This window comes from Mus caroli, unplaced genomic scaffold, assembly GCF_978045245.1.
Source record: "Mus caroli unplaced genomic scaffold, Mus_caroli_1 scaffold_8, whole genome shotgun sequence".
NCBI lineage: Eukaryota > Metazoa > Chordata > Mammalia > Rodentia > Muridae > Mus > Mus caroli.
In genome coordinates this window covers 142,382,335-142,409,281 of record NW_028227263.1, presented here as the reverse complement: position 1 = coordinate 142,409,281, position 26,947 = coordinate 142,382,335, and the positions used below count along the sequence as shown (strand labels likewise).

The 26,947-nt window shown below is 48.6% G+C and overlaps 2 protein-coding genes and 1 long non-coding RNA gene across 6 annotated transcripts; 1 reads left to right on the top strand and 2 right to left on the bottom strand.

The window, feature by feature from the left end:
- Positions 1-154: 154 nt before the first annotated feature.
- Tfpt (TCF3 fusion partner) lies at positions 155-11,240 on the bottom strand. 2 transcript variants are annotated; one of them, XM_021167731.3, is made up of 6 exons: positions 10,868-11,240; positions 10,144-10,402; positions 5,410-5,480; positions 921-990; positions 611-841; positions 155-305 (listed from the first exon to the last, which is right to left on the bottom strand). In XM_021167731.3, exons 1-6 carry the CDS (start codon positions 10,888-10,890, stop codon positions 186-188), a joined length of 774 nt encoding a protein of 257 aa, XP_021023390.1. In that variant the 5' UTR covers positions 10,891-11,240; the 3' UTR covers positions 155-185. The 2 variants fall into 2 exon arrangements, with proteins under 2 accessions (XP_021023390.1, XP_021023391.1); XM_021167732.2 differs by having other exon boundaries at positions 641-841.
- A 78-nt stretch (positions 11,241-11,318) lies between these two features.
- Positions 11,319-22,919, top strand: Prpf31 (pre-mRNA processing factor 31). The gene is made up of 14 exons (XM_021166688.2): positions 11,319-11,373; positions 12,021-12,205; positions 12,310-12,370; positions 14,134-14,217; positions 14,801-14,898; positions 15,602-15,708; positions 16,172-16,341; positions 17,893-18,050; positions 18,351-18,440; positions 20,315-20,442; positions 20,542-20,614; positions 21,277-21,405; positions 21,490-21,588; positions 22,487-22,919. Exons 2-14 carry the CDS (start codon positions 12,029-12,031, stop codon positions 22,610-22,612), a joined length of 1,500 nt encoding a protein of 499 aa, XP_021022347.1. The 5' UTR covers positions 11,319-11,373; positions 12,021-12,028; the 3' UTR covers positions 22,613-22,919.
- LOC147003755 (uncharacterized) lies at positions 14,893-26,522 on the bottom strand. Of its 3 annotated transcripts, XR_015048045.1 has the most exons (4): positions 25,028-26,522; positions 18,892-18,979; positions 16,123-16,689; positions 14,893-15,158 (listed from the first exon to the last, which is right to left on the bottom strand). It is a non-coding gene; the product is annotated as an uncharacterized LOC147003755 (long non-coding RNA). The 3 variants fall into 3 exon arrangements; XR_015048044.1 differs by lacking the exon at positions 18,892-18,979; XR_015048046.1 differs by lacking the exons at positions 14,893-15,158; positions 16,123-16,689 and adding an exon at positions 18,459-18,802.
- Between the last annotated feature and the right edge of the window lie 425 nt (positions 26,523-26,947).

Below are 26,947 nucleotides of genomic sequence, written 5' to 3'. Positions count from 1 at the left end.
TTCTTTCGTGGGTTTCTTTTGTTGTTGTGAGACAAGGAAGTCTCATATGTAGTGTAGGCAGGCCTGGAATTCAGTGTGTAGACAGGGTAGCCTCCAACCCTGGAACCTGAATATGATCAGAGGTGGGAGCAATAAACAGTGACCTAGACAAGTGTACATAGGGAATCTGTTTATTGGGGAGAGGGTTAGTCAAAGGGTGGGCTGGCTAGGGTAGGGTAGGGTAGCAGTTTGTCTGGCTCTCGGGAAACCCAACTTGAATCCAAGGCCTCATCTGCTTCAAAGCCAAAGTCTTCCTCAACCTTAATCTGAAAAGATAAGGAACAAGATGTGAGTGGATATGGAGACCTAGGAGACGTACCCCCCCCCCCCCCCAACACACTCACCAATCAGCCTATGGGCACTGGTTTCCCAGGTTATACACTTCCCACAATCAGGCCAGCACTGACAACCATCCCTCAGCTGACTTCCTCTTCTCCTGCTGTTCCCATTTTCTTCAAGCACTAGCCTGGTTTTCCAACTCCTCTATCCTACCAGATAGCAACCCAGTGTTGCCAGTCTGCCCAGCCCTCCCCAGACCTGGAACCCTCAAAGCCCTGCCCAGGATTCTCACCACGCCTTGGCCCCAGCCCTCGGCTCCCACCTGCACTGGGGCCAGTTCTGGAGTCAATGAAGCCCCCACCCGTGGCGCCCGCCGCCTCTTCCGCCCACTGGGCCCCTCGCCGGGGGCTGGGCTGGTGGGGTCTAAGGTTGTCCTTTGGGATGGGGAAAGCCCCTCTTTCTCTGGAGGTTCATTCTCAGCATTGCCTGGGATAGGGACATCTGTGCCTTGGCTGCCATCATCCTGGTAAGATGTAACATGGTGGCGGTTAAAGACTCCTGGATTCCCCATCCTCCCAACCTGCTTGGAGACCAGAGCTCACCTCCAACACAATGGTGAACTGGCTATCCCGATAGTCATCCCCGTAGGAGTCCAGCACCCTCATGAGGAACCTGTGTGGATGGAGATGCAGGCACTGAAAATCTCATCTTCTGGGGGAGTAAGTAAAAGATAAGTCCGGGTCTCTTCAATCTAAAGTTGACTTGAACTAGAAAGGTTTAGACCTCTGTAGTCTGAGCTCCCAGCTGGGAACCAGTTGACCCCAAGTCTCCTACACAATGATAGGTGACATCCTTTACTGGGCTAGGTGCTGTGAAGGTATATTCCATAGACGAGTCTCTAAAGCACACAGTGTGATTGTTAGCATCTGGTAAGCGTTCAAATTGTGATGTTGGTAATGAAGACTGAATTTTTTTTAAGATTTATTTATTTTAGGTATATGAGTACATTGTAGCTGTCTTCAGACACACCAGAAGAGGACACTAGATTTCCTTACAGATGGTTGTGAGCCACATGTGGTTGTTGGGATTTGAACTCAGGACCTCTGGAAGAGCAGTCAGTTCTCTTAACTGCTGAGCCATCTCCCCAGCCCATGAAGACTGAATCTTGAACATGCTTCACAAGTACTATACCACTGAGCTAGAGTCCCAAGCTACAGCTCTGACTGCTACTACTTCCTCCTCCTCCTCTTTTTGAGACAGGATTTCTTTGTGTAATAGCCCTGGCTGACTGGAGATTCAATTTTTAGACCAGATTGACCTCAAACATACAGATAATGGTCTGCCTCTACTTCCCAAATGCTGGGATTAAAGGTATATGCCTCCATGCCCAGCTCTCAACTTCCTTTTTGTCTGTTTGTTTTGTGACAGGTTCTCACTATGTAACCCTGACTGGCCTTGAACTCACAGAAACACACATCCTCTGCTTCTCAAGTGCTTGGATTAAAGGATTTTGTTTTTGAGACACTGTAATACTCAGCACCAAATAAAACAGCGTGGTAGCCAGATACCTGTAATCCCAGCACAGATACCTGTAATCCCAGCAAGCATTGCACTCAGGTAAGAGGATCACAAATTGAGGGTTAGTTGGAGGGCAGCATGGGCTACAGGAGACCCTGCCTGGGGTGAAGAATGTGAGGAGGTGTGGCATAAGAAAACTTCTGACAGTGGAGCCCCTGCCAAGGCCCAGAAGTGCTCTAGGGATGTTGAGTTCGAGGCAAGCCACCCAAGTCAGGCCTCATTGGCCATCACGAAGGTGCTCACTTTTACTGTGCCAGTAAGGGCACTAAGAGGCTATGATCAGAGGGACAGGCTGGTGTGTGTGTGTGTGTGTGTGAGTGTGAGAGAGTGTGTATTTATTAGTGTGTACTCCTGGCTGTCTTGGAACTTGTTCTATAGACCAGGCTAGCCTCAAACTCAGAGAACTACCTGCCTTGAATGCTGGGATTAAGACCCCTCATCTCCACCCCACCCCCAAACACACACACACACACACACACACACACACACACACACACACACCAGCCTGGCTTGTCTGTCTAGGGTGGGGCTGAAATTTGAGCTGGTATCAAGACCCCTGGTGGCAGGGTGTGACAGATGGTCCAGAGGCCCCATGAGAATGCAGCTGTGAGAGCTCAAAGGCATTATCAATCTTACGGAATTGTCAGAGAGGGTCTTTCATTCTCAGTTCCTGTTTTATCTACAAAGGCCAATCATCCCTATCGTCAAGTCTCATGATCCTACTTACTGTAAAGGAAAATCTTGGATGGCCAGGAGGAGTGAGCATCCCTATAATCCCAGCGTTCAGGAGGAAACAAAAGAGGACCGACAGACTGAGCCTGTAATACATAGGGGGACCATTCTCTCAAGCCAAGCAAACAAACAAAAAAACGTCTGGAGAGATGGCTCAGCTGTTAAGAGCATTTGCTGCTCCATCACGAGGGCCTGGTACCCACACTAGGTGGGTCACAAACGCCTCTAACTTTAGCTTCAAGGCTCTCATCTCGTCTCCACAGTTACTCACCCACATATGGACGCATAAACAATCACACACAGAAACAAATGATCTCTTAAAAGTAAACCAATTCAGCCAGGCGTGGTGGCACACGCCTTTAATCCCAGCACTCGGGAGGCAGAGGCAGGCGGATTTCTGAGTTCGAGGCCATCCTGGTCTACAAAGTGAGTTCCAGGACAGCCAGGGCTATACAGAGAAACCCTGTCTCGAAAAACAAAAACAACAACAACAACAACAACAAAAAAAAAAAAACCCGAAAAAAAGTAAACCAATTAAAAACAGACAAACAGGGCTGGAGAGATGGCTCAGCGGTTAAGAGCACTGACTGCTCTTCTGAAGGTCCTGGGTTCAAATCCCAGCAACCACTTGGTGGCTCACAACCATCTGTACAGCTATAGTGAACTCATATACATAAAAAACAAAAACAGACAAACAGGGCTGGAGAGATGGCTCAATGGTTAAGAGCACTGACTAACAAACAAGTAAGAAACAGGCTGGCAAAATGTCTTGGGGGTAAAAGTAGTTGTCACGTAAGCCTGACAGTCTACATTCGATCTTCAGAACTCACGGAGGAAGGAGAGAACAGGCTTTCTTTTCTTTTTTTCTTTTTCTTTTCTTTTTGTCGAGACAGGGTTTCTCTGTGTTGCCCTGGCTGTCCTGGAACTCACTCTGTAGACCAGGCTGGCCTTGAACTCAGAGACCCGCCTGCCTCTGCCTCTCAAGTGCTGGGATTAAAGGCGTGCGCCACCACCGCCCTGCGAGAACAGACTTTCAAAAGCTGTCCTCTAATGTTTACATGTACACTGTGTACACCCATCTTCAACTCTTTCTTCCCTATGTGTATGGGACCCATGCTATCAAACAGCAGACATGGCTACCTTTGGCACACTGTGAAGGCGACTTTTAACTCAATTATTAAAATAACTGCTTAATGGCAATTATTTTAGTCACCCCCCTTTGGCTGCTAAACGCAGGTAATGTGGACAGTACAACTCAAGAAATGGGATTTTTAAAAAGATTTTTTTATTTATATGGATGTATGTATGTCATGTAGAGCTGTGCCTGAGACGGCCAGAAGAAGATGGCAGATTCTCTGGAGTGGGAATTACAGGAGGTTGTAAGCTGCCTGATAATGGTGCCCCTAACCAATGATCCACCTCTCCAGTCCCAGTTTCCTTTTACATACTAGAGATTGAGCCCAGGGGCGAGAGGGATGGCTCAGCTCTTAAGAGCACTGGATGCCCTTCCAGGTTTAAGTCCTGGCACCCAAATGGCAGCTTACAACCTTCTGTAACCCAGGGGATCCAATGCCTCCGTCTGACCTCCTTGTCTACCTCACTGGTGTGGTACACAGGCACATAGGCACCCATACGAATAAAATGAAAGGTTTACAAGGATAGAGAGATTGAACCTGGGGCCTTGCAGATGCTAGGCAAATGCTTTACTGATGGGCCACATGTCCAGCATTTCCTGGGGGACTCTAGGCAGATGATCTACTAGTGAGCCACTGGAGGATTCTATGCAAACATGTTATTACCTCTGAACTATATCCTCAGTTCTCCTTTTGTTAAATTTAAACTTGATTTAGTTTTATGTGTATAGATATTTGCATATAAGTACATACACACACCATGCACATGCCTGATGCCCACAGAGGCCAGAAAAGGGTGGCTAGATCCCCTGGACTGGAGATACAGACAGTTCTGAACCACCATGTGGATGGTAGAAATTGAACCTGAGTCCTCTTCAAGAACAGTAAGCGCTCCTCAGCACCAGTCCACCTCTCTAGTTTCTAAATTTCAATTTTAATTTACCAAATATAAGCAAAGGTAGCTGTCTATAGGTAGCAGCTTCCATACCTGACAATCCTGGGGAACTGACTACTGGGTGAGGGTCTGGGAGCATCAAGACTGATCAGCAGAGATGCCCGAAAGGGAACAGCCTACGAAGACCAAGGCACTAGGAAAGTGTTAAGGAGGGACCAGAGGCTCAAATGTGCCAAGCTATGGAGCTGAGGTGAAAAGAGCCGGGTGGACTTGGCCTCACGTCCTCTGAATCATAAGTGTGTTCCTGGGACACAGCAAGGGGCCATCAGGCTGAAGAGCTCACATCCCTTCAGTCATGGTGATCCCAGTGGCCTGCAGGAGGTACTGACCTGAGTTTGTCAACCCTAGCTCAACCCTCCATCCCAGCCTCTTGATGCTGTTGTTGCTATTCTTAGTGTTGGAGACTGCAACTCCAATTTACAGCAAGTAAGGTCTGTGCTGCTTCCTTCCAGCTGTCCTCTCTACTTAAAGTGGGCAAACACTCTGTCCTACCCCTTACTCCAGTCCCTAGGCCAGCTCTTCATTCCATGACCCAATGCTACTTCTCCACTTCTCTCACTCTGGGCCCTTCTCAGCTTTGTCCCTGTGCCTTATGAAGGCCAGGAAGACAGGAGATAACGGCACAAAAGGTGAAAGGTGGTGGAAATATGTGGGAGCAAAGGGGCTGGGCCCACAGAGTATACAGAATGGTACCTGCGCTCCTGCTGGAGTCTCCGAGTTATCCTTTGCACCTGATGGAGTCTGTTCAAGACCCGCTCATTCACCTGCAGGGAGGCAGAAGAAATGGCAATGTTTTGGGTGGCTCTAGCATCCAAGGCATTGGGATACTTGCTTCCTAGTCGTTCTGGGGAGGTCTAGGAGGTATGGCCATACATAGGTAAAGTGCATCACTGGGGCAGGCTCTGAGGTTTCAAAAGCCTCACACTGTTCCCAGTGCTGTTTAAGATGTGAGCTCTTGGCTTCCTAATGCCTCTGCTCCACCATTGAATGCTCTGGAACTCGAAGCCAAAACTCTTGTCTTGGCCATGGTATTTTATGACAGCAGCAGAAGAGTAACTAATACAGAAGCCCAGGACAGCTGGACTTCATCACTCTCCTAATCATTTACTCAGTGTCTCTAACGGCATTAATGGCAGGCCATCCATGTAGCTGGCTCTATAAAGGCATGCTAGGGCCCCCAAGTCCTACTTCATTTACTCCTTTCTCCTGTCCATGAACACTATACTAATAATGATATGTATGTAAAGCCTTTGTGTCTGCTTTGAGTGAAACGTTTCAGCAAAGCCTTTGCTATGTCTGGGCCAATCAGTAGAGGCTGAGAATTTGTTGAGACTGTTTGAACCTTAAGAAGTGTTGACTCTCTGGGAGGTCTGCACTTGGTGCTACATGAGAGTCTGCAGCTGCATGAATCCTGTAAGACACTCCTGGCAAACCTGCAGTTCTTACTTTTGATTATGGATAGCCATGGTCTAAAGGGACTGAGATTTGTGTGGGTTGTCTGCTCTCACAAGCAGCAAAGGGCAAGATAACCTTGGTAGATGGGACATTTCTCAGCCCCAATCAACCTGGTATAATGTTTGAATAAAATAACTGGAGTGGCCGGGTGGTGGTGGCACACGCCTTCAGCACTCGGGAGGCAGAGGCAGGCGGATTTCTGAGTTCGAGGCCAGCCTGGTCTACAAAGTGAGTTCCAGGACAGCCAGGGCTTCACAGAGAAACCCTGTCTCAAAAAACCCCCCCCCAAAAAAAAAAAAAAAAAAAAACCAAACCAACCAACCAACCAAACAAACAAACAAACTGGAGTGAACTAGCTGGGTGTCAATCTTTCCCAAGAGGTGGTACCCCTGTGCTCCTTTGGAAAATGAAGGCACAGCATCTTGCTGAGCTTCTCTTTACTGTGGCACCTAACATCAATCAATAATCATGAGTTGATGTGCTCCTTCATCTCCACCAAGTGCCAAGAGCTGGCCTCTACCTGACTAACCAAAGCATACTCCTGGCCTAGGGATGATCTTTCCACATGGTCTCTCTTCTATTTTTGGCTCATATTCCTTCCACAGTCAAATAAGTTAAAACGTCACCAACTCAGGAAGTCATCTTAGGCCTCCCACCTAACTGTGATACTTCCCACGTTATCATCACACAGAACCCTGGCCACCCATTCACTGTTTGTTTACTGATTTATGCCCAGCATCTCATTATATAGCTATGGTTGACCTAGAACTCACAGAGCTCTGTCTCCTCTTTATTTTTTCTTAACATTCACATCTTCTTCCCTTGGTTTGCTGTCTACCCACCCACAATATAAGATCCCCAGTGATAGCAATGTGTCTGTGTCCCCTCAGTCAAGCCATGCTAAGTGAAACACTACACAGCTTTTCACTTTCAGTTTGAAATCTCCCTCTAGCTTAGTTACTGTTCTCTTGCTGTGAAGAGACACTCTGACCAAGGTAAATCTTATCAAAGAAAGCATTTAACTGGGGCTTGCTAATTGTTTTAGAGGGTTAATCCATAATCATCATGGTGGAAAACAGACAGGCATGGCTGTGGAGCAGGAGCTGAGGGCTTTACACCCTGATCCACAGGCAGCAGGCAGAGAAAGAGACTGGGACTGGTACTAGCTTTTGAAACCTCAAACTGTACCCCTAGAGACACATCAACTCCAACAAGGTCACACATCAAAATCTTTCCCAAGTAGTTTACCAACTGGAGATTAAACATTTCAACATCTGAGGTTATGAGAGCCATTCTCTTTCAGCCACCACACCCTCATAGGCTCAAGTTTTCAAAGCATGGCCCTTAGCTGCTGGGAGGATGCTTGGGAAAATTCAGGAATTGGTGTCTGCCTAGCAGAAATCAATTACTAGGGCTGGGCCTCTCAAGGTTAGGCCCTATCTATGGTTCTTGTCTCCCCCTCTGCTTCCTAGTACACGATGATGTAAAAAGCCCCTTCCACATGTTCCTGCTGACACAGACCGAGCTGTTCCACCAAGCATCCTCACCACGATGGGATGAAACCATGAACTGAAATAAGGCTTCCCTCCCTTAAGCTGCTTTTGTTGGGTGCTGGGATCACAGCAACATAAAAATCATTAATACAAACACCAAGTGTTTGTCAGACACAGTCTACATGTCTAATAGACTATTAGACCAGAAGATGGTTGCTGAAATTAGGGCCAGAAGCTGTTTAAGCCAACACCTGAATGACAGGCAGGAGACAAATAAGAAGCAAGTCAGGAAGAGAACATTGCAGAATCAGGGAACAGCCCTTGAACTTTTTGAAGGCCTCAGCCTAGACATGGAAAGGAAAGAACAAGACTCAGTCAAACAGTGCCTAGGACACAGGCTAAAGTTCTTTCTAATCAGAAAGACCTGCACTTTCCAGGCTCTGCTACTCATCAGCTGTGTGGATTCTTGCAAATTACTCAGCTGAACTTTGGGTTTGTGCACGTGGAATCTGATCTTAGTAGGGGGGATTAAGGAGGGAGGCTTAGGGGATGGAGCAAGAGCTCAGCAGTTGAAATGTGCACTGTGGGGATGGGAGAGCTGGAGGGATGGCTCATCCATAAAGAGCACTAGTTTTTCTTCTAAAAGACCCAGATTCAATTCACAGTACCCACATAGTAGCTAACAACCAATTTCAACTACAATTCCAGAGGATCTAATGGCCTAGTTCAACCTCAGTGGGCACCAAGCATGCACATGGTACATAGAGATACATGGAGGCAACTTCTCATAAACATAAAATGTGTATGTATGTATGTGTGTATCAGTCTATCTATATCTAGATATACACACACACACACATATACAAACATATATATGTATACATAAATAAACACATATAATGTATGGAGAGAGCTTGCTTTTCTCTCAGAGGACCAGATTTCAGATCTCAGCATCCACACTAGGTAGCTGTTGTGTCCGGTCAGCAGCTCACATGTCTGGGTTCTAGTCTGGAAAGGCATCTTGGAAACCTGGAAGAGAAAGGGGGGTGGGGGGTGGGGGGGGGGGAGGGCTAGGCGGCGCGAGAGAAAGACAGAACCAAAACAAGGCTCTGCCTAAGGTTCAATTTTACTATTCCGAACTCAGTTATGAAGGAGGCGAAGGGGCCTGATTCCCGCCAAATAATCCCGGGGTCCAATAGCAGGGCAACCACGTGTATGGCTCCAGCAAAGCGGCTCCAGCAGTGGGCGTGGCAGAACGATTGAGCTGCAAACACCTGTAAGTCCAGCTCTCCCCTTTCAGAACTCTGTTAGTATCACACTTGCTAAGCAGTGTTTAGAGTCCTTTCCCAATCTCCTCATCCTCAGCCTCTCCCTTTGCAGGACTTGTACACACTGTGTTTCAGGATGTCACCCACACCCAACAAAGATTTGTTGGAATCCTAACCCAATACTTCAAAAAGTGAGCATTATGAAAACACAGTAATGCCAGAAGCAGCATTCAACAGAATGGTTCAACAGAGGTCACTGGTGCAGAGCCCAACCAGAACGTTGTCCTCATGAAAAGGAGAAACTGAGACACTGGCCCCCACCTCAGCCCTCCTATCATCCCCCCTCCACCCCCTGTCTGTGCACTAGTTTCAAACCCCTTGCCAGCTCCCATTCATCCAAAGGGCAAGTTCCAGACTTCTTGTCTGGTGTTCCTGACTTACTACGACCTACTTACATTCTCCCCATAGCTCCTTCCTCCTTCTTACTAAGGAGGTGAACTAAAGACTCACAGGATGAGTTCATCTGAGAAAAGAAGGACCCAAGTGAGGTTCAAGAGGCAGAGTAGGTGAGCGGCTGTGGTGAATGAAACATCTGAGAGTCACCGGTGACACACCAGAGGCACAGTGTCTGATGCTGTGGTGGTTATCACTGATTTTTCAACTTGGCAAGATCTAAAAATCACCTAAGAGACAAGACCCTATGCATGTCTTTGTGGGGTTCCAGATTGGGTTAATTGAGGTAGGAAGATCTACTCTAAATGCGGGCAGCACCATATCATGGGCTGGAATAAACTGAATAAAAAGGAAAAGTCAAGCTGAGTGCCAGTAGTCATCTTTCCATCTCTCTCTGCTTCCTGCCTATGGATGCAACATAATCAACTGTCTCATGCTCCTGACACTGTGTCTTCTCTGCCATGACAGATCCTTAAACTCCAAGTCAAAGTAAGCCTTTCCCCAAGTTGCTTTTCCCAGGCCACAACAAGAAAGGTAATGAATATAAATATTCTGGAAGAGACTACTTAGGGTGCCTGGCACAGAATTAGACCCACATGGATCTGTTCACTTGTTCAAGTACAAAAGGAAAGGGATAAAGAAGGACATGAGGAGGAGGAAGAGGAGGAGGCCGTATGAGGAGGGGGCGGTGTTGGCGTCAGCAGGGAGGCGGCAGTTCAGGCCAGAGGACCCCCAAATGGGAATCCACACTTACCTACCTGCTCGATCTCCCGGCAGCGCCGACCTAGTGCCTGGTACTTTCTACGATTTAGTTCCCGTTGGCGACGCCTTCGACCCCGGGCTGCCTCTTCCTCTTCATCTCGCTCCCGGAGTCCTGAATCACCCAGACCACCGGACACAAATTCCACTTCTGTCTCTAGCTCACTTTCTAGGATGTGGCCACCAAACAGGGGAGGCAGAGCCAGCTCTGAGCCCGGTGGCGCTGAGAACTCTTCAAAGCCCACGGCTGCCATGGTCCTGTAGGGCCAAGAAGTTTTAGAAGCTTATATTCTGGCTCTCCAAGTCCCTCCCAGGGGGACTTAGGTCCAGGCCCCAGCCTGGAGCCCAGACCCTAGCCCTCTCCTCCATCACACCCAGCAGCCCAGACTCTAGCCCTCCTCCCTCCTACCAAGAAGCTCAGACCCTAGCCCTTCTCGGTCACTGCCAGGGATCCAGGCCCCAGTCCTCCTCCCTAACACTGAGAAATCAGACCCTAGCCTCCTCCCTCAGACTTTGGAGCCCACATTCCAATCTCCTTGCTCTCAGATCCATGAGAACACCAAATTCCTAATCTTCCCTACGATGCTCCAGTACTGCCTCCGGTTTTCCCATAGAGATTCGAAAAGAAAGCAACTGCACGAACTTCCCCATCGTCCCTGAGAGCACTACAGCCGATCGTTGCTGTTTTTGGAGTCCCCGTTTACACAAAGCTCATCTACTCACCCCTCTCTCTGTTCCAACTCCATTTCTCTGGTCAAGAGACACCTCAAGCCTCAGAGAGGTCGAGTCTTGCGCAAAACTACCTCTCCCATCAGGCCTTTCGACACAGGAAAACTGGGAATTACAGTTTCCTACTCTGCCTTCATTTGCACCCGACTTCAAATTGCGGCTTGAAGCCTTCGGTTTATTCTCTAGCGCCTGCACCGATCGTCTACGTTGTCACCTTCTTTACTTCTGTCTTGTCGCAGTGTCGACGAGCCAAAGCGAATCTCTGTTTAGCAGGCTCAATCCACGGCCGCGTACGACTTCCCCTAGCCCTACACCCCAGCACTCCCGGTCGCCGTCCCGCGAGGCGGCTGCTAATAAAGTTGTTGTCCAAACGCTGCCGGAAATGTCGTAGAACGGCCAATCAAAACACAGATTTATCGGCGGCAAGTAAACGTCATCAAAGAGAGCCGAAGCTCTGGGGAAGCGGATTTCTTGGAAACGATTGTGAGAGGATCGAAGCTGTGAGTGTGAAGGAGAAGAAGGGAGGGCGGGAAACCAAGCTACTGGAGGAGAAAGTGTAGCGGGCGACTTAAATCATAGTCTAAATAATAATAATAAACGTATGAAGCGCCTTAGAACTAATATTCAAGACGTGAGTGGATCACAGCATAACTTTAGGCTGAAATAGGGCATGTGGGCCAGACGGGTGGAATGAAAGAACTGAAGGCAGGGTGAGGGAGCAAAGAGCCCCTCAAAGATGAATAGTTACTCAAAGACTCAGAGGTGTGGGGAAAAGTTGCCAGGTCAGGTGGTACCTGGAGGGATGTGCTGTGTTCTGTGTGGGTAGGAAAAGCTGTGGAGCCTGCATGTGGCTACAGGAGCTGATGAAGAAGAAACTTAAAGGGATCCGGGAGAAGGTGCTCCTTCTGGTGATGTGAGTGGACAGGGTCAAGATGCGGTATTAGAAGCTGGGCGTGGTGGCGCACGCCTTTAATCCCAGCACTCGGGAGGCAGAGACAGGCGGATTTCTGAGTTCGAGGCCAGCCTGGTCTACAAAGCGAGTGCCAGGACAGCCAGGGCTATACAGAGAAACCCTGTCTCGAAAAACAAACAAACAAACAAACAAAAAGATGCAGTATTAGGGAACCCCATTCTCCCTTTCCTATAGGCCTCGGGATGTCTCTGGCTGATGAGCTCTTGGCTGACCTCGAGGAGGCAGCAGAAGAGGAGGAAGGAGGAAGCTATGGAGAAGAAGAGGAGGAGCCAGCAATTGAGGATGTACAGGAGGAGACACAGCTGGATCTTTCTGGAGATTCAGTCAAGAGCATTGCCAAGCTATGGGATAGCAAGATGGTGAGGTGGTACCCTTTAAGTCAATGTTCCTAGGAGGAGGAGTGGCAGGAGAGCAGTTCTTTCTGAGAGGCCTAGTTTCTGACTGTGCTCTCCTTCCTCATCAGTTTGCTGAGATCATGATGAAGATTGAGGAGTATATCAGCAAGCAAGCCAAAGCGTCAGAAGGTGCCTCCCCACGCTTGCTTTCCTCTGTCCATTCTGACTCCCTGACTCTTTTGCTCCTTATGGTTTTTATCACCAAATATCTCTCCCTTCTCAGCTTTCCTCAGAGCACTCTTTTTTTTTTTTTTTTAAATCCAGTTACTGACCCACTGAAAACATACTGCATTGTACCCAGACATGATATGTGTTTATATCTCACCACTTGGGAGACTGAGGCAGGAGGTACATGAATGAGTTCAAGTCCAGTCTGGTCAGAGTCAGCCTGGGTAAAACCCTGTCTCAGAAATATGTACATTCATGGAGTTGGAGAGATAGCTAAGAGTATTTGCTGCTCTTCCAGAGGCCTTGGGTTTGGTTCTTAGCATCCACATGGGCCATAACTATCTGTAACTCCAGTTCTTGGCGATCTGACATCTTCTGCTCTCCATGGGCATTATATATACATTATGCACATCAGGCAAAACACACGCATACATTTTTTTTTTTTAGAAGAAAGTGAGACAACACCTATGTTAAAAAAAAAAAAAAGGAAGAAAGAAAAATAAACATGCATATTGCACTATAAAACTGATGTGTTTTCTAATTGTGAGGAGACTTGTCTCTGGGTTCTCTGAACTATAGGGCCTTTTCCACATCCACAGACAGGGTGTGTACACATGTATGTACGTATATTTTTAAATATGGAGACAAGGTTTCACTCTGTAGTTCAGACTGGCCTGGAAGTTACTAGGTAGCCTATAGTGGCCTTGAACTCTCAGCAGCCGTCCTTTTTCAGCCTCCTGAGTGTGAGGAGGCAGAAGCAGCCATGCCCACTCTGTAGTCCCTACAGAAGGGACTAACTGACCCTGCACTGGGTCAGGGAAGAAGTGCCCCCTGTTGGAATTTGAGTACTTGTGCTAACCCTGGGGAAGGAACAAGGGCTGTTAATTTACTGAGTGATGGGAGTCTCCCAGCCAGCTTCTACAGGGATTCCAAGTGGCAGGCAGAACAAGAAACTTCTTGTTCCGTAAAGCCAAAGAAAGTCACAGAACGTGACTGCCTGATGTCAGGTTTGATGAATCAGGCCTGCTCATGTCAGGTGTCTTAACTAGTGGGGGAAGTGGACACAAAGCCTGTCTAGCAGAGGTGGCCCAATTCATGCAGACTGTCACCCTTCTGGGGTGGAGGTGGGGGGGTTGTTTAAGGCCCTCAGAGTTTTAATGACCTGAAGGGACATGTGAGGCCACATTACTCAATACCAAAAATTGTCTATGCATAAAGTGTGGTTTCTAGAAACAGACTTAAGGAATGTTCCAGGGAGATGGAACAGTACCTGTGAAGGCAGGAGTGAAATAGCCTTGAGTGCCCGGTGGCTGGGAAGATGGAGCAGAAAAGCAGAAAGGATAATGCTGTAGAGCCAACGAGTCATTGGATCTCACTGAAGGGACTCCTGTGCTGTGTGCACCTAGGTTGCATGTGTGGGGAACGTGGACCTCCATCTGTATGGGCGACCTTGAGTGCCAGTCTGAGGATCTTGCTCGCTAGCCGCAAGGCTTTGGGAAGCTATTGGAAGGTTTAATTTTGGAGCAAGATGAGGTCAAGACCAGATTGACCCAGAGGATAGACTGCAGGAGAAAGATGAGAAGCAGGAGTAAGGCTCCTGGGGAGGAATATAAGCCTCAGTGACTTCTTCAGCCCCTTATGTAGCCCCTCAGCCCCTCCTTTCTGATTCCATCCGGCCTCCACCCCAGCTTTGTTCCTCCCCCATCCATATCTCTTCTCTGTAGTGATGGGACCAGTGGAGGCAGCTCCTGAGTACCGAGTCATTGTGGATGCCAACAACCTGACTGTGGAGATAGAAAATGAGCTGAGTGAGTGATGGGAAGGGCAATGGAGACACCAGTATCCTGTGCTCTTCACTCTTTCGTTATGACCCAAAGGGAAGAACAGGCATGAACCTGGACCTCTTTTGTTTGCCTTTCTTGGGCAAAAATATTGCCCTGATTAGGTTCATCTTCTATAACAGAGTAAGTAACTAACATAAATTGTACTTTCCTCCACCATAAAAGTCTGAATAAGCAGGGCAGGTCTGGAGTCATCCTTTGACCCCCTTGAGCAGCCAGGCTTTGCCACCTGGTACGTGCTCCAGGATGATGCCCACCTCCGCATCCCTACCAGCAAGTGTGGAGGGAAGATAGGCCATGGTTGTTTCCTTAAGGCCACGATCTGGAAGTTGAAAATTGTCCCTTCAGTTCATATTTTGTAGACTTTTGTAGAACAAACTCCCACCTGCACGTAGCATTGGAGACAGCTAGGAAATTAGACTTCGTGCTGGCATCCATGTACCCACGCATGATTTGGGGTTGGTTATTAGAGAGGTGGAATTGGGTATTGGGGATAGCAGCAGAGTCTGCCTCCCCCTCAGTAGACACCTGTCCTTGATGTCCCATTTAGACATTATCCACAAGTTCATCCGGGATAAATACTCCAAGAGATTCCCTGAGCTAGAGTCCTTGGTGCCCAATGCTCTGGATTACATCCGCACCGTCAAGGTGAGTGGAGAGAAGGCTGGCTTTGGAAGAACTGGGGCCACGAGACCATGAAGCCTCAAGTCTAGAAATAATGGAGATCATGAATGGGGCTCAGTGGTGAGGGACAGATACTGGAATGGATGTGTCATACACACCCCTCGCTTCCTTCCTCCCCTTGGTTTCATGGAGGATAACCACTGACCTGGCCCTTACCTCTGGCTGCAGTTGGAGCAGGTGTCCTTTGAGCTGGCAGAGGCCACAGCTGAATAAGAGCTAAGACCCTGCATGGGAACAAGCAAGGATGAAGTCAGAAGGGGCAGGGAGGGAAGCTGGGAGAGGTCAGAAAGGGCAGAGAACATTAGATGTGGAAGGTGTTGGCTTCTCTACAAGTGATTGGAACGAGTGGAGGTGAAAGAGCAGGGGTCCTGCCCTGTCCAGGAGATGAGGATGGTGGCGCAGGAATTGTGTCTGTGGAGGCCTCTGTAGTGCAGCACGTCTTCCTGGGGGGCTGCTTCGCCCAGCTTCTACTTCTGCATCAGCAGAGCAGAGCAGGCAGCAATGATGCTTTAGGCAGTGAGGTTGTAAAACTGTAGAAGGCAAGACAGGTCTCCAGTGTATGGACCTTAGCTTTCCCAGCTTCCTCAAGGGGAGACCTCTGTTAGTGTTGTAGCAAAAGAGGGTCTTTTGGGGTTACTACAGATTCTCCCTCCCCTTCCTACCCCAGGAGCTGGGCAACAGCCTGGATAAGTGCAAGAACAATGAGAACCTCCAGCAGATCCTGACCAATGCTACTATCATGGTTGTTAGTGTCACTGCCTCTACTACCCAGGGGTATGTATGCCAAACGGTAAGGTGCCGCAAGCCTACCAGAGGACAGTTAACAGGAGAGACAGAATGGAGGGCATGGTCAGAGTGGTGCTGACTGAGAATTATGGCCCCTAGACAGATGGAATTTTTATGATAGTTCCAAAACTAAACAAACACACATGCATACACAGCTGAGACAGTAGATGGAGCTGACCACCAGTTAGAAATGTACCTAGCGGGGCTGGTGAGATGGCTTAGTGGGTAAGAGCACCGACTGCTCTTCTAAAGGTCCTGAGTTCAAATCCCAGCAACCACATGGTGGCTCACAACCATCAGTAAAGAGATCTGACTCCCTCTTCTGGCGAGTCTGAAGACAGCTACAGTGTATTTACATATAATAAATAAATACATCTTAAAAAAAGAAAGAAAGAAATGTACCTAGCAAAACTGGAGTCTGTCCACAACCCTCACATGCTCTACAATGTAGGCAGCAGCTGTCGGATGAGGAGCTAGAGCGGCTAGAGGAGGCCTGTGACATGGCACTGGAGCTGAATGCCTCCAAACACCGCATCTATGAGTATGTGGAGTCCCGGATGTCCTTCATTGCACCCAACTTGTCCATCATCATTGGAGCATCCACAGCTGCCAAGATCATGGGTGAGGTCCCAGCGGGGTCCCTTTGGCAGAGTCTGCTGATAGGTTAGGTTGCCTTAGAAAGTGGGGTTTGGCCTATTGTGTTGTCCCCTGAAGTCAGAGGTCAGCCAGTTCGGCACATCCACACAATAGAAGCAGAGCAACCCCCTTCTTGGTTGAGCTGGCTGGCTTAATTAGGTCGCACAGATGGCCTCTTCCTGACAATAGGCCCATTTTAGACTTTGGAGCAACCACAGAGTACCGAAGTCAGCTCAGGCTTTCCTACTACTTGGGGCAGCAAATCCTCCCATATGCTATGCTCTTCTCCTGGAAGCTCCTGTAGCAGAGTCCCTTCCCTCGTTGCAGAGATGCCTGAAAAGGGAATATGGGAAAAATCACCATCTTTGCTTACTTAGCTTCAGTCTTGAGTCTCTCTGGCCAGGCTATTTCAGAGCTGGCAAAGGCTGAGACCAAGGTGCTGTGAGACCTCTCCAGAGGCCTCTGCCTGGCTCAGACGTGTCTTCTGTGTCTTCATGGAGCTACACCACTTGTATCTGTGTCCTTATCTCCTTTCCATACAAGCATGCCAGTCGGATAGAGTCAGGATCCATGTGACCTTATTTTACCTTAGCCATCTCCTTAAAGATTCTGTGTCCTGTGCTAGAAAGATGGCTCAGCTGGTAAAAGAACTTGCTGCCCAGGGTTGGCAACTTGAGTGTGGTGGTTCCCCCAAACCCACATATAAGTGGGAAGAGCTAAGTCCCAAAAGTGTCTTCTGGTCTCCATGCACACACCCTACTTATACACATAAAATAATAACAATAAAATACCCCCCAAAAGATCCATATCTTTCTAGATGCAGTAGCTCATACTAGTAACGCCAGTATCTAGAAGGCTGACGCAGGAGGATTACTTTGAGTTTGAGACCAGCCTTGGCTACAGAGTGAAATACTTGATATCAAACCAGCCAACAGCCGGGCGTGGTGGCGCACGCCTTTAATCCCAGCACTCGGGAGGCAGAGGCAGGCGGATTTCTGAGTTCGAGGCCAGCCTGGTCTACAAAGTGAGCTCCAGGACAGCCAGAGCTATAAAGAGAAACCCTGTCTCGAAAAACCAAAAAAAAAAAAAAAAAAAAAAAAACCAGCCAACAAATGAAGGAGCAAAGATGTCTTAGTCACTGTTCTATTGCTGTGAAGAGACAACTGGAGCTTACTTTTAGAGGCTTCAGCCATTATGATCATGGTAGGAAACACAGCAGCAGGCAGGTATAGTGCTGGAGATGTAGATGATCCTCAAGCAGATTGAGAGAGAGAGGGGCGCGCTCGCGCGCGTGTGCACACACACACACACACACACACATGCTGGACCTGGCATGGGCTTTTGAAACCTCAGAATTCACCCCCAGTGACACTCGTCTTCCAACAAGGCCACGCCTCCTGATCCTTCTAATCTATCCATGAGTCTCACCTCATGGTGACTGTATGCGCCTATGGGAGACACTCTTACTCAAAGCACAAAGGTATACATGAGCTCCTGGATGGGAGTCCTGGGCTCAGACCTCACCTCTTGTTGCAGGTGTGGCTGGAGGGCTCACCAACCTCTCTAAGATGCCTGCCTGCAACATCATGCTTTTGGGAGCCCAGCGCAAGACCCTGTCTGGCTTCTCTTCTACCTCAGTGCTGCCTCATACTGGTTATATCTACCACAGTGACATTGTGCAGTCTCTGCCCCCAGTGAGTCCTTCACCTTGTCCCCTGCCCCCAGCCAGCAGGCCTTATCTGGCTTGGCTGGCAATACTCCTCAGGCTCCTGGAGGATACCATTCTGGGGCCACCACTTGGCAATAGTTGGGTGGCTGGAAACTGGGGGGCAGCCAGAGCATACCCCTCAAGAGGCTGTTATTAGAAGAGCCCAACGGGTATGAGGCTTACCTCCCAGGGTCTGGGTATGGCTGTCCTAGATGAGGAGTGATTATTGTAGTGGCTGTTACCTTCTCTAGAGGTTCAGTTTCCTTTCCCCTTCCCATTGCTCCAGGATCTCCGGCGGAAGGCGGCCCGCCTAGTGGCTGCCAAGTGTACACTGGCAGCTCGTGTGGACAGCTTCCATGAGAGCACAGAAGGGAAGGTGAGGAGAGGACAGGCCTCTGTCCCTGGTGCTTGGGGTCTTTTCATGGGAAGATGCTACTTCAGAGAGCAGACAGATGTGTTTGTCTGCAACCCTTACTGAGGTCATCACATTCTCAGCTCTGGATCAGTGATAGAACAGTTATGACAACTCACTGTAGATGGAGTAGCTTCATATAAAAGTTGGCTAGGCTTCTAGCTCATATCTTTAACATCAATACTTGAGAGACAGGTGGAAAGATCACTAGTTTGAGGCAGTCTGGGTTATGTAAGTTTCAGGCCAGACTGGGCTGCATAGTGAAATCCTGTGTTTGCAAAAGTAAAAAGCACAGGGCCGGAGATGCGGCTCCATCACTTCAGTTCCTGCATGCAAGCATGAGGACTTGAGTTCAATTCCTAACTCAGGTTAAGGGGAAAAAAGGCAGGCAGAATACTTCACGTCAGTGACTCACCCCAGCCTGGGAAGGTGAGGGCAGGAGGGCATTCGGAGCTTGTGGGCCTGCCAGCCAAATCAGGAAGCTCCAGATTCAGTGAGAGACCCTGGCTCAGGAGAGAAGGTGAGCTGTTAGTGTAGAAGCCATGATACCAAGTCTTTAGCTTTTTGTGCAAAGATCCTCTGCCATGTGAAACGTCGTCACAGATCCTAGAGACCAGGACACCTGAAGCCAAGGTGGAGCCCTGTGTTGGAAGGGACAGTATTTTGCCTACCACAGTAGGACCTGTCCTGTACTAGCAGGGACATGATTCCAGTGATACCATCTATTTTTCTGTGTGGGCTTAAGAAACAGTGCTGTGTGCATTTCCCTGCTAGAAATTACATCATAGCCCAGGTCAGAGGTTCAGTCTTTCTTTTTGCCTTTTGCCACTTTCTAAACAAGGCAGTACAGCAGGGGGTTATATAGATGTCAAAGGTCTGCCGCAATGGCTTTTGTATGTGTGTGTGGTGGGTGTACTGGGATTGAACCTAGGACTCTACATGTTCTAGACAACTGATCTATACCACTCAACTACATCCTCAGCTCACCCTCACCCTTTTTTGAGTCATGTCTTATCTCTAGTCCAGGAAAGCCTTGAAAGATTTTTGATCCTCCTGCTCCAGCTGGTAGCTAGGATTGGAGGTTGGTGTGTCACAGCATTTATGTTCTAGCTGGGACCAAAACAACAAGGCAGTAGTTCTGAAAAGTCTGTAGTGGGTTCTGTAGTGCTTTGTGAATACCAGGGACAATAAGGGGAATTGTGGGGTTAGGAAGCTTAGATTCTGACTGACATAGAATGTGAAGAAAAACTTTTGAGGATGTTTTAGTTTGGACTTGAGTGAAGTTATAGTCAGTCGTGTGGCTACTTGTGCTATCCACTTGGAAGAGTGTTCCAGACAGAGTGAATAGTGAGTACAAAGATCTTGAGGCCAGAGTTGAGTGAACCCCAGCAGGGAGAGGAGGCTGCTGTTCCCAGGAGCAGATAATGTGTACAATCTTTGAGGGCCTCTGGCTGTTGTAGAGGCACTGAAAAGCAGGCTAGCTGGGATCTGTTCTAAGAGGCCAGGGGGATCTGTGGTGTGGAAGTAAGACAGTGGAAATGACATGCTGTCTGTTGACGAGAGAATACAGGGATTCTGCCTGGCCCAGGACTCAGACAGAGGCAATTATCCAGAGGGTGCAGAGCTTAGATATGAGGACTGAACCTGAGCTACAAGTTCAAGGAGCACTAGGCACTGGAACCCACAGAGCACCATTCCTGGACAAACGTGGAAGAACATGTCTTGGGGAGGGCACACTGTCAGGTGGTCAGATACACAATAGATGGGTTGATGATATATAGATGTTGGCTGAGGGGACGGTTTACATGGCTGGCCACAGCTTCTCAACTCCCCGCTAGGTGGGCTACGAACTAAAGGATGAGATTGAGCGCAAATTTGATAAGTGGCAGGAGCCACCACCCGTGAAGCAGGTGAAGCCCCTGCCTGCACCCCTTGATGGGCAGCGGAAGAAGAGAGGGGGCCGAAGGTAAGGAGTTCTGATGGGGCTGGATGTTTGGAAGTGGGGAAGGGAAACAGCTTCTTCCCAGCCAGCTCCCTATATCCTGTCAACACCCACTTGCCCTAGGTACCGCAAGATGAAGGAACGGCTAGGACTGACGGAGATCCGGAAGCAGGCCAACCGCATGAGCTTTGGAGAGGTCAGGCCTGATCCATAGTACCAGTGGGACCATATAGGGTCTTCTCTCTGCACATCCTGCTGCCATCCCTCCTCCCCACCCTGTAATCTGAGAGCAGATCTGGGGCTACCCAACCCTCCTCCCTCTTGTCTAGCCTCTCCTCTCAAACCACCTTCTCCATGGTGATCTCTGCAGCTCTCAGCTGGCTGGCTTCCCACGCAGCTCTCCAGGCCGCCTCTTTATCTGACTGTTATCTAGGTGGTCCTGAAAGAATCCCCTTAGGTGCCACCTCAGTAGTGCAGCTCATCCCAATTCTTGGCAACTTAATCTGGATGTAGAGAAAAAAATGGCTACTCTACTCAGGTCAGGAACCCGTTCTTCCCAAGGTTCCTAGCTATACCCAAACGGAGGCGGGATAGGCTCTTGGTTTTGTTCTGGTTTTTGTTTTTTCTTTTCTGAGACAAATGTGAAGCGAGCTTTAATTACATACTGCTGGGGATGATGGACTCTGGCCAGTAGGGTAGGCTCTTATTAGGTCACTTAATGCTGCCAGTCCCCTGGCTGATCAGGTGGTGTCCATGAGACTGGCTGATTGGAGAATCTGTGGGTTCTCAGGGGACTGCCTCAGGGGACTGGCTGAATGTACCCAGCGTCTTAACAGCAGGTTACTCTCATCTCACCAGATTGAGGAGGATGCCTATCAGGAAGACCTGGGCTTTAGCCTGGGCCACTTGGGCAAGTCAGGCAGTGGGCGTGTGCGGCAGACCCAGGTGAACGAGGCCACCAAGGCCAGGATCTCCAAGACACTGCAGGTATGGATTTGGCCCATGAGAATGGGAGGCAAGTGGGATATGGAGGTCAGTGAGCCTGGATCACAGCCTCCCCTTTCCCTACAGCGGACCCTACAGAAACAGAGCGTGGTGTATGGTGGGAAGTCAACAATTCGTGACCGCTCCTCAGGGACTGCCTCCAGTGTGGCCTTCACTCCCCTCCAGGTACCATACCCTTTTCTACCAGGCATGTGATCAGGCTGCTGTGGAGGTCTGTTGAGATAGCACATGAGCTTAGGCATACACACACACACACACAGTAAGTGCCTAACAGTTGGCCGTGACAGTTGTGACAAGCTCAGAGCAACTTTGGAACCAGGACTAGGATGCTGCCCATGTGATCCAGATACTCGCTGAACTTCCTAGGCTTTGTTTAAAAGTAGTCCTGTAGTCAGGGTGACGTCAGGTGGACTTGAGTATCACAGCAGCCCAGCGGCACTGAGCAGTGTGAAGCCGAATGGCCTGAGGTTACTTACCACAGAGATAGGCAAGTATGTCCCATAATGTCCCAAGGAACTAAAGAGCTCCCTAGCTTGCCAGAAGTGCCTACTGAGTACCTGCCCACCATGTTCCAGGCTTTGGGCATAGAGACAAAAGAGACAAGCTTTGCTTTTGTGGGGAGAGGGTTGGGGAGGACAGATGATTGAGTCTAGTACACAATGTATTAGAAGGCACAGGTGCCAGGAAGAAGCAGGAGTGGAAGGTGATGGGATTAGGGAAAGCCCAGCAAGAGGATTGGAAATATTCAATACAGTGCCAGCATTGTCATCACTGTCATGGGTGGGATTTGCAGGAAACTGGCCGGCCATTTCCCTCTGGGATCCAGAACCAGGCAGGAGTGGTGATGTTAACATCACCTGAGGAGGTTAATAGTCCTGATATCTAAGACCTACCCCAACACCCACTGTGTCAAAAATCTCCCAAACTAAGGGAGACTTCAGGGACTGTAAATGGTTCCATGTCTACAAGAGTGTCTGAGCGACTCTGACATGTCTGGTTCTCATACTAGAGGGAGGCCTGAGCTTCCCAACTTAACCTGTCACCCTCTTCCTTTCCAACCCAGGGTCTAGAGATTGTGAACCCACAAGCAGCCGAGAAGAAGGTAGCAGAGGCCAACCAGAAGTATTTCTCTAGCATGGCCGAGTTCCTCAAGGTCAAGGGTGAGAAAAGTGGCACCATGTCTACCTGAAGGGGCCCCGCACCCCAGGTGACCATCCACTGAAAGGACATAAAGGACTGGAGCTTTTGAAGTGACAGATATCCAGCCAGGAAGTTGTGGTGCGGTGGAGGCAGCCTTCCATGCTTTGTCTTTGGCCCAAGGCCATAGCATCCAAGGAAAAGGATGAAGAACCTTAGCCTGCCTCCCCCAGCACCCATGCTGCTGCTCCCCTAAATGGGCAGAAAGGTCTTCCTCACACTCAGCTTTTCTACTTACAGGGGAAAGGCAGTGCTTTTATAGAAGGAGTACAATTAAATGTGTGGTATCAGGCTCGGAACAGAGGGTGTGAGTGATTATGAAAGAACCAGAGGACTCAGAGCTGTGGGGCTTCCAGTGTGAGCAGCATGGACGCAGCTCTCTTCTGCTCTTATCCTGGAATCTCAGAAAAACCCTGTCTATCTCTAACACCATCACCTGCCCCATGAGAACATCAGCATCATGGCCACCACAAAACTCCAGGACCCAACAAGACCCACAGGGTTATTGTCCCTCAGGCTAGACACTTCCTTGGTCCAAGAAGCATCCACACAAAATGAAGCACGTAAAAGCCTTGGAAAGTGTGTACAGAAAGCACCCACCCAGTTCTGCATTCATGGTGGAGCCTATTGTTTTAATTCATGTTCGATGAGGGGTCCAAGCCTAGGTCCTCAGCAAGGGTGAGGCAGGTGGGTGTCCTGTGGGAGGTACCAATGCCAGGTAAGCAAAAGAGGTGCACACTACCCAGTCTGACTTGCGAGCTGGGGCTTCAAAGGAAAAAGTTGAACAGTATGAGCTGTGTTTGGTTTCTTATGAGTCTGTCGTTCTGTAGGTGAGGGAGAATAGCTGCTGGGCTCCATTTTCTCTGCTTGAGGTTAGCTCTGTTGGTCTAAATGTAGATGTAGCTGGTGAGGTTGGGGCTTTCTATCTTGGGCTTCCTGGTCTCTGTTCCTCTCTCTAGGCTTTTGCCTATCTACATACTGTATCTTAATCCTAGTCCCCTGTGGGTCTGTTGGGGAAAGCCCTTTGTCTGTCACTTCCCTTAGAATCCCTACTCTGTCCCTGGCCTGACTTGATTCTGACTTTGCCAGTGTTGAGTGGAATGAAATATGAAGATGTGAGTCTTGGAATTCAACATACTGCAGAATGTCTTGAGGGCTCACTAAGATATGGTTGCTGGTCATAAAGTTTGATTTCACTTTTTTTTTTTTTTTTGGTTTTTCGAGACAGGGTTTCTCTTTATAGCTCTGGCTGTCCTGGAGCTCACTTTGTAGACCAGGCTGGCCTCGAACTCAGAAATCCACCTGCCTCTGCCTCCCAAGTGCTGGGATTATGATTTCACTTTTGCTAAGATAGAGCTCAAAAAATGTGTATTTAAGCCTGTAATCCTACTTACTCAGGAGACTTTTGAGGCAGAAGGGTTGGAAGTACTTAGGTTACACAGTTGAGTTCAAGGTCAGCCTAGGCTGTAGGAAAAAGCCAGTGTCCAAAAAAGAAAGGAAGGAAGAAAGCAAGCAAGCAAGCTAGGGAGATCTGGCAAGATAGCACTGTTGGTAAAGTGTATTTCATAAAAACATGGGAACCTTGGAAGGCAGAAGTAGGCAGATCTCTGAGTCTAAGGACAGCCTGGTATACAGAGCAAGTTCCGGGACATTGAGGGCTACACAGAGAAACCCTGTCTTGAAAAACCCCAAAACCAAAATAAAGCCAAAACAACAGCATAAAACCATGAGTTCAATACTTGGCACCCATATAAAGGCAAGGTGTTGGTAGCATGTATTTGCCATTCCAATGCTGAGAAGGTGGACACAGGTGTCCTCCTGGGGTGTGTATGGTCCTGATGAGTGGCCTATCTAAAACAAAGCAAAACAACTTCAAAAACAGCAACAACAAAGAATGAGCTGCTGAGATTGACTTGGCCTTCATAAGCACATGCATGTGCACCTGCACACAGTACATTCATATGCATATACACACACACAAAACGTTAAGGGGAGTTGACTGAAGAGATGGCTGCTCCTCAAGAGGACCTGGTTTGATTCCCAGCACCCATGTCAGCCTACAATGGTCTATAGCTCTAGTCCCTGAGAATGACATCCTTTTCTGATCTCCTTGGGCACCAGGTGCACATGTGTTGTAGACACACATAAGCTAAACACCTATACATACACAGTAAAAGTTTTTAAAGGGCCAGCAATATAGTTCAAACCAGGGTGCTTGCCTAGCAGTGTCAAGGCCCTGCCTCAAACATTTTAAAAGGGCTTTGAGGTGTGGTGGCACTCAGTTTTACTCCCAGCATTACCAGGCAGAGACCAGATTTCTGGGAGTTCTGTGGCCAACCTAGTCTACACAGTGAGTTCCAGTTCCTTAGAAGGCTGAAGAAGCAGCCACATGGTGGTAAGCACATACCTGAAATCCAGTACTTGAGAAATGGAAGCAGGAATTCTTCCATTCAAGGTCATTCTCTGCTACAAAGCTCAAGGTCCAATCCAGCCTGTCCTATATGATATCTGTCAAAAAGGAGAGGCAAGAATCGACTGGAAATAGCTCAATAGTAGTCTTCCTCCCTAGCATGTTAAACCTTGGTTTCAAATCTCTCTACTGGAAAGAAAAACAGGAATTTCCATGGATCATTTCAGGGAAAGAATAACTAGTTTCCAACTCCAGATGTTGATGTAATTGTTCTAGCATAAGTCTTAAGTATCTGGATTCTACCTCTACCAACTCCCCAGGTGATTCTAAAGTGCAGCTCAGCCTGAGAATCATAGCTGTTTTTAAGGCCATTAGTATATCCTGGGAGCTTGTTAGAAAAAGCAGAATTGGGGACCACCTAGATAAGAAGCTGCATCTTAATAATTTGGCAGGGGTTCCTGATAGAGCTAGAAGCAGTTCCACATTCTTGGGCCCGCATGAAATAGCAAAACTATGAATGAATAGCAAACTCGAAAGAGTGTAGTAGCTGTTTTTAAAATCTTGACAAACACTGGTCTCTAGGTTTCACCTTCTTAAGTCTATGTGACCCTAAGAATATGCATTTAAAAATTACGTAAATGTGCGAGCTTAAGTGCACCAGCAGATGCCAGATGAAAGTCAGATCTGGAACTGGAGTTACACGCATGCAAGCCACCCTGTGGGAACTGGTCCTCTGCAGGAAAATGTTCTTAACTGCTGAGCCATCTTTCCAGCCGAAGAATATGCCTTTTTATAAGCCATTTTTTCCTCTCTTGCTTCATGCCATTCTGGTGCGGTGAAATGCACGTGCACGTTCTCTTCTTTTCCCCCACCTAGCAGGCAGAGATAGATCGAGTTTCCCCAATTCATGAAAACGTGGTGCTCACCTTTGCAACCTAAGTCAGCAAAAGGCTATGGAGTGCTTCATGGGTACTAAACAACGAGAAATCCGGAGAGTGAGATTCAAGTAAGTGTAAAAACGGCAGGAGTCGAACAAAATTAAACCAGAGGCTCACCTAAGCACTCGGCAAGGGTGGTCGGGGAAGTTTACTCCTTAAGAAGCATAGCAGAACTCTAGTTGAGTAGTCATTACAGATGTGACCGACGTAGGGCAAAGCGCAGTTTCCTCTACAGCTGGAGTCCTTGCAACTACAGGAGAGGTCCTAGTCCGCTAACTTAACCAGAGAGACGTCAGTTCCACGCCTTGTGTTTCTCAGTCGCTTCTGCAATGTTCCTGATTCCTTCTTTCATCCTTTAGAAAGCACTGAGTTTTAGAGATATACCAAGCAGACGCGCTTGGGGAATGACTACGAGGATCAGATAACAGCCTAGACAGGCAAAGGAAGGATGCTCCGACAACCACACCTGTCGGCAGGTTAATAGCTACCCTATTGGCTAACCAAGGGAAGGGGCGGGGTGTTTGTCTAGCTCCTCCCTTTAGGGCTGGCGGCTCTTTTGATTGGTAGATGACTTGGGTTTACTATCCCCAGCCCTCTGGCACCTCTCTGTCTCCCACTAGATAAGCTTCCTTTAACACTCACACACTATGCTTTTTGTCGTTTTCCCCTACCCACATTCATAGCTAACCAATGAGTTCAGGGTAGAATACACCTCGCAACCAATTACAGCTGCCTTTAAACTTGACGAGCAACTTCCCGCCCCTCACCCTGACTCCTCCCCGCTGCCAATTGATTTAGGGTAAGGGGGCGGACACATCCAATCAGCACGACACAGGCTTCCTGATTGACACCCAGGTCCTCGCGCTGGCGTGTTGTGCTCCGAGGAGGGGAGGAGGAGGAGGAGCCGGGAAGAAATACCCGAGCCAATCCAAGCAAGCTAAGCGGGAGGCCAATCGAACGCCGCGCCTTGCAGAGAGCA